The sequence below is a fragment of the Cydia amplana genome, chromosome 9, assembly GCF_948474715.1.
Source record: "Cydia amplana chromosome 9, ilCydAmpl1.1, whole genome shotgun sequence".
Classification (NCBI taxonomy): Eukaryota; Metazoa; Arthropoda; class Insecta; order Lepidoptera; family Tortricidae; genus Cydia; species Cydia amplana.
Window position 1 is genome coordinate 8,648,467 of NC_086077.1, and position 15,278 is coordinate 8,663,744.

Below are 15,278 nucleotides of genomic sequence, written 5' to 3' on the forward strand. Positions count from 1 at the left end.
AAATCTTAGCTCCTGTTGGCTCTTAAAGTCCTCCCCCCTCGCACTCAGAACAGGTCCATGACGGAGCGCTCGGGCGCGTCGCCGAGGTCGGTGCGCTGGTCGAGCACGCGCAGCGCGTGCGGCGCCGGCACGTGCCGCACGCCGCGCGCGCGCAGCGCCTCCCCGCCCGTGCCCGCGCGAGGATTCCTAGTCTATGTGATAATCAAATGAAGCGGTATCACTGGCACCTTCACACATGCCAACTTAAAGTCCTCCCCCCTCGCACTCTCAGAATAGGTCCATAACGGAGCGCTCGGGAGCGTCGCCGAGGTCGGTGCGCTGGTCGAGCACGCGCAGCGCGCGCGGCGCCGGCACGTGCCGCACGCCGCGCGCGCGCAGCGCCTCCCCGCCCGTGCCCGCGCGAGGATTCCTAGTCTATGTGATAATCAAATGAAGCGGTATCACTGGCACCTTCACACATGCCAACTTAAAGCCCTCCCCCCTCGCACTCTCAGAAGAGGTCCATGACGGAGCGCTCGGGCGCGTCGCCGAGGTCGGTGCGCTGGTCGAGCACGCGCAGCGCGTGCGGCGCCGGCACGTGCCGCACGCCGCGCGCGCGCAGCGCCTCCGCGCCCGTGCCCGGGTGCGCGCGCAGCAGCGAGCGCAGCCGCCGAGCCTCCTCGTACTCCATGTTCAGGAGCACGCACGATTCTAGCAGCCTGAAATGTGTTAGGAGTTAGACTTGACCATCGCAGTAGCGGGTGACCAACTATTTCTTGATTTTATTGAGTCCCGTTAGCCAGTAGTAGTTTGTTAGTTAGGAGTACTTGTGCTGACTGCCACTTTATGAAATGGGCTTGTAACTTGTACCACAATAAAGTGTATATGAAATATGAACTAAATTTTAAAGACGAGAACGTGACCGAGGCACCGACAAGAAAAAGTTGATTCACCCAAAGTTTAAACATTTTTTATTCTACAATAAGAATCTAGAGTATAAAGCGAACATAAATCTACGCAAGCTACTGAATAACGAGGAAGATAAGTAAGGTATAGAAATATGGTACTTGCCAAAAAAATTGCTTATTAAAATACAATATTCCAAAAAAATCACGAAACGCAACGCCAAAATAAACGGAAAAATGAAAACTAAAATGAGGAATCTTAAAGGCAGTCCAAAATGAAGACTATGAAAAGCATTTTTTATTAATTTAATTTAGCTCGCACGTGTTTCCGCGTAGCGTACGTACGTATGTATGTATGTGTTGTGTTACATTTCATAAAAAAGCAGTTATTTTTATAAGTACACTACATTTTGCATCTTGTTTTCAATCAATCAGACAGTCATAAAAACAATGTTCCAGCATAATACATAGTGGATGGTATGTCTTATATAAATAACTTAATAAATAATAATACAGTAATTGGTCAGCCGTAACAAAACCGCTCTATAGACTTTAACATCTCCTTGTTAAGGTATAAAATCGAATTAAAAAAAATTGAAACCATTCGTCAATCACGAAATAGCTTTGAAACACCTGTACCTACATTTAATCGGTCCTATCCCAATGGCTCAAATATGGGTCGTAATTATAAGGCGTCGAGAGGTCGTGGGATCGGAGAGGAACAGAACACACGCTATACATTCACAATACATGTTGATCTAACAATAGCGATTACTAGAAATGCAACGGATAGTTGTTTGGCCGGATACCGGATACCGGATATTCAGCCTGACTATCGGCCGAATATTCGGTATCCGGCCGGCGGAACTATACCTACATTTCGGTTTTTCAGGTGCGCATTGTGCAAGTTTTGACCTGTTTCGTAGTGAACGTTCGCGCGGACCCATTTCTAGGTTCGAAATGAGTGCGCGTGCAAGTGAGTGGAATGTTTAAATTGTTATAAAATAATAAACGAGTACGATTATGACGGTGACTGTTTCTTATTCCAATTTTGTTTACTCCGAAATCAAGCAATGTTACTATCCGGTATCCGGCCGGATGTTAAAATATTGGCCGGATAGGCCGGATACCGGATAGTAACCGAATATCCGGTGCATCTCTAGCGATTACTCACTTAGGTAGTAGGTTGGTCTGCGACGCGCTCTTATTAGGCGGAGCGAAGGCCGGCACGAGGTTGCGCTTCACGTCGTGCGTGAATTGGATCGTGCCGCCCGTGTTGAACCAACTTTCAAGCACCACCTCCTAAAATAGTTATTTACGATACAAGTGCCGAAAAGAGGAAATTCGAAACGAGTGGCGATAAATTACACGACCGAAGGGAGTGTTTTAAATCGACACGAGTTGCGAATTACCTATTCGCACGTGTATCGTACAACGTTTTACAGTACATATGGCACTTTAAACTTTCGACATACGCACGGAAAGTAGCGCCATATGTACTGTAAACATCATTTATTAGTCACGTGAAATGAGGAACCGTAATCAGATTGAAAAATAATAACATTCTTAGGGGATGTAACTGTTCGATCAAGAAAATGCCGGGTGTGATTCAGCGATCATAAAAAACAAGAGCTCAAGTGCACCCAAAGCAAGGAACTGATTAGACACTGTACCACAAATGTGCATTTACAAATTCCACACATACGTGTTATAAGTCTACGGGTTAAATCCTAAGGCTATTGAGGAGTTAATATGGTGGATAACAGTGTGATTAAAAGTTTTGCGGCATGCGACTGACTCGTATAAATATAAGTAACTAAAGTTCGATATTCCAATACAAAGGCCAACTAGGGAACAAACCAAATTATTTTTTAAGGAAAATATTTTGATCATTTTTTTTAAGTAGTCACACTACCATATTTAAATTATAGACTGAAATTGATATCATACACTAAAGAAAATGTGACGCGTGCGGTGGCGGCGGTCAGCCGCGTAATCTGAAGACGCGGGTTCGATTCCCGCCTCGGCAACCGGTGGGTTTGGTCCCATTTTCTTTAGTGTATAATATACAGGGTGCTTCCTGTAACAGGAGCAATAAATTAAACTGTAGGCTGTACTCCTCAAACTGACCAACATATGTTCAGCAACTTTGGAAAATAACTCATGTTTTGATTTTTATTACACTTTTAAGTTTATTCTAAGACGCAATGTATTGCAAATTTTGTTATGTTTAAAGCGTGACAAGCAACGTCAACTGATGTCAGCGTACATTGAAGGCAATATTTATTCTATATGAAAAAGAGGAAGTCTAAAGGATTCGTAATTTTTAAAAGTTGCTGAACAAATGTTGGTCAGTTTGAGGAGTACAGCCTTTAGTTTAATTTATTGCTCCTGTTACAGGAAGCACCCTGTATATTTCAGTTGTGTAAGGGCCACTTGCACCATTAACTAACCCGGGGTTAACCGGTTAAACCATGGAGTTAACATGGTTACCAGTACAATTTGACACTGGATTAAGGATTTAACCGGTTAACCCCAGGTTAGTGGACTGGTGCAAGTGGCGCTAAGGCGTTAACTTTACCTCGAAGATGTACTGGTCGACGCTCTCAGCCAGGAAGCTCCTGAACCTCACGGCCAGGACAGGGGCCAGTTTGGCCGTGGCGTTGTTCATGCGCGTGCAGAGCGCGGACAGCGGCGCGCACAGAGGCGTTGATACGCAGAGCGCTATTTCTTCCACTACCAACATCGCGTGCCATCTGGAATGAAGTTAGTATTTTTAGGGTTCCGTACCCAAAGGGTAAAAAACGGGACCCTATTACTAAGACTTCGCTGTCCGTCCGTCTGTCACCAGGCTGTATCTCATGAACCGCGATAGCTAGACAGTTGAAATTTTCACAAATGATGTATCTCTGTTGGCGCTATAACAACAAATACTAAAAATAAAATAAAATAAATATTTAAGGGGGGCTCCCATACAAAACACGATTTTTTTGTTCTATTTTTTGTTGATGGTGCGGAACCCTCCGTGCGCGAGTCCGACTCGCACTTGGCCGGTTTTTTTTTCAGGAATGTTTTATTGAGTCTGAACGGGATCGGTCTGGAAAAAGTGGGAGGCCTTTGCCCAGCAGTGGGACAGTATACGCTCCTATTTTTTGCATCTTTTGTATTTTGCCTCTAGCTGTTTTTCAGCAGCGCTTGCGCCTCGGCAAACACGCCCGCCACTTCAGAAATTATCATTGCATAGCTATTCCGTCACAGCAGCAGGTATTGGCGATGTCTGTGAAGCATCACTTTATCGCCATAATGTAGTATAGCTGTAGGAACAGTCGTCATCAGATATATCGGAGCGGCTAAGGTGCTCACAAATATCTGAACACGCCTCTATAGTCAAGGCGTTAGAGTGCGTGTTCAGATATTGTGAACACCTTGGCCGCTCCGATATATATGATTGGGCGATGCCCGCGATGATACTCACTTCTGCCGCCTGTAGTCGCGCATGGCGGCGCGGAACTCGAGCAGCGCGTGGTCGGCGAGAGCGGTGAGTCCGGCGTCGCGCAAGCGCGCTAGTAGCGCCGGCGCTTCGGCAAACACGCCCGCCTCTTCAGAGTCGTCGTTAGACAGCGGCTCCGTTACGGTCGTTAGCTATTGGCGATGGTACTCACTTCTGCCGCCTGTAGTCGCGCATGGCGGCGCGGAACTCGAGCAGCGCGTGGTCGGCGAGAGCGGTGAGTCCGGCGTCGCGCAAACGCGCTAGTAGCGCCGGCGCTTCGGCAAACACGCCCGCCTCTTCAGAGTCGTCGTTAGACAGCGGCTCCGTTACGGTCAAGTTTGATATTGGCGATGTCTGCGAAAAAAATACAAAGTTATTAAAAAATCCTTGAAAATTGGTCCTCGTCTTCTTCGATTTAGGTAAGTTTTCGACATATTAGAACAAAAAACAACTTAATCAAATCTAATTTTATTAACTTTGTGTTAGTAGATCTCTCGGGCCTTGAATTCGTTCGTTAACTGAGCGTTTCTTTAATTTTTTTGCCATTTTTATATATTGTGACCTTTTTTGCCACTTTTGTGTTATTTCTACTCAGAATCACGAGCTCTTTCGATCCTAACGGGATAAAAAAATGTCCCAGAGATTTTTTCCTATTATGTTACCATTTCCCCATATACTTTGTATGGCGGTAACAAAAAGGAAAGTTCGGAAAATGTATGGAAATTTTAGGACACTTTTTTTCAAGGGTGATAAGGGCTCGCGATCCTGACTAGAAATAACACAACAATGGCAAACAAGGTCACAATATATAATAATAGCAAAAAATAAAAGAAACGCTCAACTGGGAACAACTGAAAAATATCCAATAGTAGGTACCCATATTTAATTACTCAAACGGGTCTACCGCGATGTAGTTTCATTGTTTCTAGTAGGTACAATCCGCTGCAGAGAAAAGGTACGCCCTCCGCATAGAAGTTTGTATGTGCTAAGCGAATAGTATTGCTGACTGTACCTATAAAATAATTGCACTAACAAACTCAAAACTGAGGAACTTACGATATCAAAGTGGCTCAATTCAGGCAACACTGAATTGCGACGCATCACTTCATCAATAGCTTGGTTTTTCGCCTTCTGCTCCACATCTTTCAGCGACAAGGCGTCATCATCTGTGAAGAGTGTATAAAACTTGAAGTTTACAAGCAAATTTACACGTTAACACCATACAGTAAGGTTCAGTATCGTTTGTTTTACCTGTTTTTTCTTTTTCGTCATCAGCGTCCGAGTCTGATTCGTTAGATTGTTCGCCGGAGCTGGACGCTGATCCGGACTCGTCATGGTGTTGCTGCTGGGTGAAGTGTTGGAACTGGCGACGGTAGTAGTGCAGTTGGAGGTAGTGCTGTGAGAAATTAAACAAATTATAGCAGTGTAACATTGATGACATCAAGAATATACGAAACTCTATTTACGTCCATATTATTTATCGTAAGTTTTCCGAAAGCTTAGGTTTTGTTTCACGGCGCCAAAACGTGGAGTCAGTTCATGCTAATTATGATTACCTACTCAATTTTTATTTTCTCAAAATTTTTTTAGGTGTAACTTAATCGAGAGCCGAATAACTTTAATTGGAGCTGTTTTCGATTCAGCTTCGTCAAAATTGCTTGAAGATGTGGTTTCAGCACAAAATGTGAACCAATTTAAAAATAAACTAGACATCTACTTGTCAATTATTACTGGATACAGGCAATATCAGTTGTCACAACTGCCTGCCTGCTTATAGAATAATAGAAAATTAAGACATTTTCTATTATGCTACAATAACTACTCAAAAATAAAGCACCGACAGGACAGGACATAAGCAAGTGAGCAGTAAGGTTGATGCCGTATGCTGCGCTCAGGAAACTCCTCAACATTTCTATAGAACATGACACTGGAATCTGGATGGCATCTATCTGAATTCTGAATCAGAGGAGCGCCCGCGAAAACCGAATTTCGCAAATTGCGGGGATCTTTCACTTTTACTGTAATGAAGGCGTAATTAGTAGAGTTGTGTAATTTTTCTTTTTAGTTAGGGGCAACAGATATTCGGTATTCGGCCGAATAGTAGGCAACATTCGGCCGAATACCGAATATTCGGCAACTATTCGGTATTCGGCCTATTCAGCCACTTTGCCGAATATTCGGTCGCCGAATATTCGGTACTCGGCCGAGAGAGTAGCCGAATATTCGGAATTCGGCCAAAACCACTATTCGGGGCATCTCTAATCAAAACCCGCAATGTAATGAAACTCGCATGCGAGTTCTCGCATCGTCTAAATGAGGCCTAAGTGTAAGGCCTGAGTGGACGCTGGAGTTGGGCGTGCAGCGGGGCGGGGCGTGCGGCGTGCATGTTAAACAAATGCAAGCGTATAGGAGCGGCCTTAGTGCACGCTGCTCAAATCACTTGAGAGCCCGACGCCACGCTGCACGCCCCGCCGAACGCTCCGCTTCGAGCGTCCACTCAGGCCTTACACTTAAGGTTGATGCCGTACGCTGCACTCAGGAAACTCCTTAACATTTCTATACAACGTGACACTGGATGCTATCGGCATCTATCTGAATCAGAGGAGCTCCCGCGAAAACCGAATATCGCAAATTGCGCTCAGCAGCTGCGTCAGCCGCACGCGCCACTCCTCAACAAGCTCCAGTTGGAGCTCGAGAAATATTCGGTACTCGGCCGAGAGAGTAGCCGAATATTCGGTATTCAGCCAAAACTACTATTCGGGGCATCTCTAATCAAAACCCGCAATGAAAGTTGCGAGTGCATGCGAGTTCTCGCATCGTCTAAATGAGGCGTAACGCACCCAATGATATTATATAACCATAGATAAGTTTTACTCATACTTGAGGAGCACAAAAAATACTTCCATATTTTTTCTGTGCCTACGAAGAAATCTGTTATTTTTGATTAATTTTCTCATCCTATCCATCTTTGTCACACTCGTTGTTAAACATAAGGTCGTCTCTTTCTCTTTCGGTGTGCGGGAGCTCGTTAGCACGTGCACATTTCTCGCTTGTCCATCCGCGTCTAAAGGCAACTTGTCCAATTTGTCACAAGTTTAGCGCTTCAATTTTGGATCGCCTATAACCTATCTTGAGTTATAAATCATTGAACGCACCAGACAGTGTGTCCACTGCAGCAGGCCGGTGCGGGCGTGGTGCGCCGCGTTGACGACTCAACAAGCTCCAGTTGTTCGAGAAGTATTCGGTACTCGGCCGAGAGAGTAGCCGAATATCGGTATTCGGCCAAAACCACTATTCGGGGCATCTCTAATCAAAACCCGCAATGAAAGTTGCGAGTGCATGCGAGTTCTCGCATCGTCTAAATGAGCCGTAACGCACCAGACAGTGGGCCCACTGCAGCAGGCCGGTGCGGGCGTGGTGCGCCGCGTTGACGACGGCGGTGACGGGGTCCGGGCCGGCGCCGGCCAGGAACGCGGCCGCCGGCAGCACGCCCAGCGCCGCGCTCAGCAGCTGCGTCAGCCGCACGCGCCACTCCTCAACAAGCTCCAGTTGGAGCTCGAGAAACTGAAGCCTGTCAACAAATATAAAAATAAAAAAAACCGGCCAAGTGCGAGTCGGACTCGCGCACGGAGGGTTCCGCACCATCAACAAAAAATAGAGCAAAACAAGCAAAAAACGGTCACCCGTCCAAGTACTGACCCCGCCCGACGTTGCTTAACTTCGGTCAAAAATCACGTTTGTTGTATGGGAGCCCCTCTTAAATCTTTATTTTATTCTGTTTTTAGTATTTGTTGTTATAGCGGCAACAGAAATACATCATCTGTGAAAATTTCAACTAGTCTAGCTATCACGGTTCGTGAGATACAGCCTGGTGACAGACGGACGGACGGACGGACGGACGGACGGACAGCGGAGTCTTAGTAATAGGGTCCCGTTTTTACCCTTTGGGTACGGAACCCTAAAAAGCCTTTTATTTCTGGGTAACAACAACTTAGTCTTTAGCTTAAATTTATCTATATTAAATTACTCCAGAACCTTCCTAAGAGGTATAGGCCTGGGAACAAATAAGGTATGTTAAGTATTTTTGATTTTTTCACCATCGGCCTCCACCTAGAGACTTTCAAGTAAAACCTCATACGCCACAGTCAATTTATCGAAATGTGATTCCAACTTTCGTAATCTCGCCGCTAAAATACTAGAACTAATCTCGGATTTTATCATCTCAAAAGATGATTGCAACCAGTTGCATTGCAGTCTATATTAAACCGAATATCATTTGTTTTATTTTTCGCCATTTTGAAACATAAGTACAAGGTATCTGTAGCTGTTTCTTGATGAGTAAAGATTAGCCCTCCATAATATGTATTCCTAGTAACTGATAATCAGGTACCTATACAAAAGTTTAATTTTTACTTGTTAATATGAAACTGCAGTTACCTATGACAACATACGGAGAACTGCTGCTCTTTGGGCCAGATTTTTTCTCTTTAATGTGCTTTACTCTTTTACTCGGTCTTTTGAAACCCACTGCAAGACACTGTATATTGATACGTCGATGATCCCGATTCGCAAACTACATTGAATATATGTATTAAACAATAGTTTGACGCTCGTCGACGGCTAAATGGTGCGATTTCTCGAAGGATTACGTAACGTTCTTCAAAAAAAAGTAAAATTTTCTTAAGGGTCAACTGGCACCTTTGATAGTACAGTGGAATCTGTTTATTATGACTCCGCCTATACTGACCAACCGCTTACTGTGACGTAATTACTGTGCGAAGTTTGGTTTTCATATAAAATTCTTAGTGACAAAGTCGGATAAAATGACTTCGCTTATAGTGACAAACCGCTCTCTATGACTTAAAAATCTTATTTTCATGAAATTATGTCCGGTTATACTGACACTTCGCTGGTTTTCGTGGCCGTCCCCACATCTTTCCCTGCGAGGACGTTTGGTGCGTGCGTGGCGTTTAAGTTGATTTAGTTTTGACTCTCGGTGACAAGTTGACAAGTGGTTCCAGGTTATTAAAACTCATTTCTTACAAAGGAATTCGAGATTAATTCGGAAAAATTAACAATAATAAGAAATTAATCCACTGTGCTTTTTTATGACATCCGCATAGTATGACGTGTTTGTCACTTCCCTTCGATGTCATTATAAGTGGATTCTACTGTAGCTCAATCCAGGGTTACCTTAGTTATAATAATCTGTAGCTGCAAGACTTACCGGTGTCCAGGCTGCGGTAACACAGCATACCGGTCCTCAATAGTTTTCAACAGCGACATGAACCAATCAGCGCCCCGCGGCACCCACAGCACGGACCCTACTGCGGAACCCATGCCGCCTGCCACGGGCTCGATCCATGACTCGGTGTCTAACGTCTCGTCCATTTTTGATAAGGCATCTGCAATTCAATTTTAGGCTAGTTACACAATAAACTAACAGTAATAGTAGCCTAGTTATACTTGGTCAACCAGATCCTGACAGTAGAAAAAGGCGGCAAATTTGAAAAATGTAGGCGCGAAGGGATATCGTCCCATAGAAAATTTGAATTTCGCGCCTTTTGTTACTGACAAGATTTGGTTGACCAGCTATATCACTTTATTGTACACAACACAGATTTACATTCCATCCAACAGCCAGTATAAGATCGATCGGTCGTCAGCGTAAGAATGGGTCGATTTGGTCTGCACAACCACTACGTTGCAATCTTATTACGTTTTACTTTACATGCGAGAGGTAAACACTAAAGGAACCTAGGGGAAAGACCCCGGAAACTAAATGGATTTCAAAGGAATTTCTGTCCAAGAACGATACGGTTATATAATGAATTCTTTGTCGAGGTTTTCTCAAGCGACTACCATATGGGGTGTGAAAAAAACATTAGCGTAAAGTCTATTTTTTTATTCGGTTCGGTAGACTAAAATGACATTTCATAGTATGAAATGACACATGATGTTCATACTATGAAATGTCATTTTAGTCTAAAGAACCGAATAAAAAAAATTACTTTAGGTATACACGTTCTTAAAGTGAGGCCACACGGATGTGAAATCTCTAATTTAGGTAGACAGCGGTTATGAACTATGATAATCAATTACCACCAGGCGGCCTTTATAGTCGTTTGGCACCGAAAGGGAAAACAATCTTACTCTCACTATTAAACAAGTACCTAAAGTGGAAATAGACGTGAACAAACCACACACTCACATTTCTTTTCAACAGAAAGCCATCTCACAAAGATCTCCGCCTTCGTCAGCACCGACAACACGCTGTTAACCTCATGCCCCGTTATCAGCACCAGTTCCCGATGGAAGCCTAAAGCCTCATCCACAGCGTGAGCAAAGGCCGCGTCCATGTCCGCGCGTTTTTCCTTGATCCCGTGTCCAGGGCCCCGTCGATCGTCGATAGTGTGCACGAAGACCTATGAATGGCCACCCAAATGTGTCGAAGATGGTATTTAAAAAAAACACTCACATTTCTTTTCAACAGAAAGCCATCTCACAAAGATCTCCGCCTTCGTCAGCACCGACAGCACGCTGTTCACCTCATGCCCCGTTATTAGCACCAGTTCACGATGGAAGCCTAAAGCCTCGTCCACGGCGTGACCAAAGGCCGCATCCATGTCCGCGCGTTTTTCCTTGATCCCGTGTCCAGGGCCCCGTCGATCGTCGATAGTGTGCACGAAGACCTATGAATGGCCACCCAAATGTGTCGAAGATGGTATTTAAAAAAAAACACTCACATTTCTTTTCAACAGAAAGCCATCTCACAAAGATCTCCGCCTTCGTCAGCACCGAAAGCACGCTGTTCACCTCATGCCCCGTTATTAGCACCAGTTCACGATGGAAGCCTAAAGCCTCATCCACAGCGTGAGCAAAGGCCGCGTCCATGTCCGCGCGTTTTTCCTTGGCCCCGTGTGCGTTATACATGCCGAGGACGGTGTGCAGTCTTTCCGCCGCGAAAGAGATTAGGCCGGCGTTGAACTCGTCCTGAAAATAATATTTTGTTGTAAAGAATTCAGTAGTGTCAACTCAACTTGAGTTGACTCAAGCTTCTAATGGAGTTCTTTTTGCCTACCCCATAGAAATAGTATAGCATCAGCGATGACAATGTCTGTGGCCTACCCAATCTTTGGTCCGGTATTGTCATATCAACTGCCGATTAAAATGATTATGATGACAAATTTATAAATGACGGTGTTGCAATGTTGGTTTACAACTTACATAATTACTTCCTCCAGGATCTATCATCAGACCAGCTTAATGATAAAGGAAAAGATGTAAAATTCACTTCACATGATTTAGTAAGTTTACGGTGGTGGAATTCCAACTTGGAACCATCAAAACCTTTTTTTTTTATTAGACTAATTTATCTTAAAGTCTCCCAATGCAGGACGAAGGTCTCTCCCCTTGATCTCTATGACTACCGTTGTTGTGCTATTTCCCGACAAATGCTTAGGAACGTATAAAAGTCATCCCATCTTCACCGTTTAGGTCCGTCCGCGCTTATCTATAATATATAGTACACATAGTCTATAGTACACACACACACACACACAAATAAAACACAGTAATACTTACAACAGCCCGAACATGCCTCAACTGCAGTTTGTCAGCAACTGGCTGTACATGTGTCCTCACGAAGCCCTGGTGATCCTTGATCCATGTGAGCGTCTGAGTTAGGAACCATTCAGGGCGGTCAATGCGCGCGGTCTGCCGAGACCCAGTGAAGTGGAATGTAAACCTTTTCTTCAGTGGCCGTAACAGGACTTTTACAGGTAAACAGGGATTTTCTGCTGGAAGAAGGAAAATATTATTGATGATATATTATATTTACGCATAGTAGCATAGAAATAGCATTTGAATAGCGTATAGAAATAGTGTAAGTTTATTTTTTTCAAAACAACCGGGTTTGATTCCCGAGCACAGTACAGGTTTTTTAAAATGTATGAATGTAGTTTTTAGGGTTCCGTAGCCAAATGGCAAAAAACGGAACCCTTATAGATTCGTCATGTCTGTCTGTCTGTCCGTCTGTCCGTCTGTCCGTCTGTCCGTCTGTCCGTCTGTCTGTCCGTCCGTATGTCACAGCCACTTTTCTCCGAAACTATAAGAACTATACTGTTGAAACTTGGTAAGTAGATGTATTCTGTGAACCGCATTAAGATTTTCACACAAAAATAGAAAAAAAACAATAAATGTTTGGGGTTCCCCATACTTCGAACTGAAACTCAAAAAATTTTTTTTCATCAAACCCATACGTGTGGGGTATCTATGGATAGGTCTTCAAAAATGATATTGAGGTTTCTAATATCATTTTTTTCTAAACTGAATAGTTTGCGCGAGAGACACTTCCAAAGTGGTAAAATGTGTGTCCCCCCCCCTGTAACTTCTAAAATAAGAGAATGATAATACTAAAAAAAATATATGATGTACATTACCATGTAAACTTCCACCGAAAATTGGTTTGAACGAGATCTAGTAAGTAGTTTTTTTTTATACGTCATAAATCGCCTAAATACGGAACCCTTCATGGGCGAGTCCGACTCGCACTTGGCCGCTTTTTTTTTCTTCTTATTAAAATCGATGACATGGTTCCTAAGAACAGATCTTCGTATGTCTTATAGTTTCAGACTTTCCCATTCTGACCGATTTAAATGAGACACCCTGTATAACTTGTATTTTTTTTGATAATGCAAATTTACTTCTTTTTTACAATTTGCTGTTACCTAAACTGAAATCCCCTGACTGTATTCTGGCTTGTTCATCGTCTGGTTCTTCAATAAGGAATAAAAACTTGGTCAGATTATGGAACTTGACCATAACATCTTTAGGCAAAGGGGACATGTCCGGACGCATTACTACTGGCCATTTCAGCAGTTTTAATACATCTTCATATTGTCTGCAAACAAAAAGGTAAATTGTACCCTTACATAAGCAGTATAATATGTTTAGTCCAAGGATTGTATGATACAACATGTTAATTTAATTTACAACCATATAGAAGCTAGTGCAGACCATATTATAGGGTATATGACAGTATTTAAAATAAATTAGTTTACACCATGCATGAAATAAAGCAAAGAGTATGTAATTTGATTGTGATGTCACATGCTAGTGTTTCATATAATTTCCAGTATTAAAATCAGTAATTCCAGTAATTCCAGTAGCAAAATCATATCGACAGTTCGAAAAAAGAAACTGATTTGACTAGTAGTCAAATACCCTATTGTATGCCACCAATAAAAAATTATAGATCATACTTAGTTAATTTATCCTTAAGTATATTATGCCAGTAGTGTGTGTATTCCTTGAAATAAGTGCCTCTGTGGCCATCCTGGTATTGTAAGCACAGCTCTTTAAGTGCTCCAAACAGCAGCACACTCTGCTCATCTTCATTACAGTTGGACAATTGACGGCTAAAACAAAATCATAGATTAATTTTTCGGTATCGTCATGGGTCATCCCATTCGTTTTTTGACAAGTTCTTAAATTAGTCCTATTCTGCTTTCGTCACCCATTCTACATTTGTCACGTTCATCTGTGGTCTTTCTCATCTTTGGTCATATTTGTTGTTTGCCTTTATCTTATTCCGGCTCATTCTGGTATTCGTCATCAACTTCTTTGGGCATGTTCGATGTTAGTCGATCTCGTTTTCAGTCTGTCAGTCATGTTTTAATCAGAATTAAAGTTTACAATAATTGTAAAGTTTACAAAAATTTAAATTAATTAATATATTCTACTTACCACAAATCTTCTACTTCTATATAAGTCTTCAAATATGACTGGGCCTTCACTAGTTTATTGATAGCTGCAAACCTTTTGTTTAGTTTGTCACGCAGGGGCTCAGTTTTTACCAGAAACTGGTCTAGTTTGTTTTGCAACTTTTCATTTTTCTCTTTGAGCTCCGCTATTTCAGCAGGCTTTTTCTTTGCTTTATCTATTGATGACTTCACTTTTGTTGGGACTTCAGTGTTTTTCACCTGAAGCTGAATAAACATGAGTGGATTATGTTTTTTATTCTTGATATAAATCTATCAAACTCAATTTTAATTTATTAAGCTCGTAAATCCCGGCGTACTTGTATTTGAACTCTTAAAAAAAGAAAAAAAAAAGAAAGTACCAAATTCAAAAGAGCAAAAATAGGCTTAAAGGTCTTACGAGGAATGAGATACAACTTAAATAAAAATATATCTTCTAACTTACTACTCCAATGTTATGAGCCAACTCTAGAAACTAGCAACTTTTTGGAGTGGACCAAAATCTGCTAGAAGCACAAGTTAAAAGCTTCTCACTTCTTTTTATATTAAATGATGCCTTTTTCTTATGGAACACATCTAAAATTTATAAATCAGTGAAAATAAGTACTTACAGAGTTTTGTAATTTGTCGCGCTTTTCTACATATTCATTTTCTAATTCATATGCGTTAGCCAAGTTATTAATATCATCTCCAATCTTAATATTAAATCTTTGGATAAGCGCCTGTTTGTCTTCTTCGTTCATAATTGAATATTATTTAAATTCATTCGTTCTTGAAACATAAATTGCATTGTATTATTACTTAGATAATAACATTGAAAGTTTAATTTTAAATTGGGATTGGGAAATGAAAAAATCAATACACTTTGAAACTCCACTCCAGCAACACAAAAATGACGTTCAGATAAAATGTCAATGTCACGAGTGTCACTGTCAATAATGTCATATATGAATTTCCATTCGCGATTTTTAGATTAACTCAAACAGCTTTGGGAGCATTCCACTTGTTAAAGCCGTATCCAGACGCGCTGGGCAAATCGACCGATTTGATCCGGAAAATAATTGGCGCCAATCTAATCTAGCGTCCACACGTAAACAATTTAATCACCAATTTGCATTCCATATACTAACTTCACACAACCGA

General features: G+C 42.3%; 1 protein-coding gene across 2 annotated transcripts; it reads right to left on the reverse strand.

The window, feature by feature from the left end:
* Positions 1-460: 460 nt before the first annotated feature.
* Positions 461-15,036, reverse strand: LOC134651049 (RAD50-interacting protein 1). Of its 2 annotated transcripts, none has more exons than XM_063506029.1 (14): positions 14,747-15,036; positions 14,122-14,363; positions 13,638-13,793; positions 13,104-13,276; positions 11,959-12,170; positions 11,121-11,367; positions 9,602-9,779; positions 7,753-7,945; positions 5,626-5,770; positions 5,431-5,540; positions 4,547-4,728; positions 3,466-3,640; positions 2,059-2,186; positions 461-698 (listed from the first exon to the last, which is right to left on the reverse strand). In XM_063506029.1, the coding sequence occupies exons 1-14, from the start codon at positions 14,876-14,878 to the stop codon at positions 491-493; spliced, it is 2,481 nt and encodes an 826-aa protein (XP_063362099.1). In that variant the 5' UTR covers positions 14,879-15,036; the 3' UTR covers positions 461-490. The 2 variants fall into 2 exon arrangements, with proteins under 2 accessions (XP_063362099.1, XP_063362098.1); XM_063506028.1 differs by having other exon boundaries at positions 11,959-12,173.
* Positions 15,037-15,278: the final 242 nt, after the last annotated feature.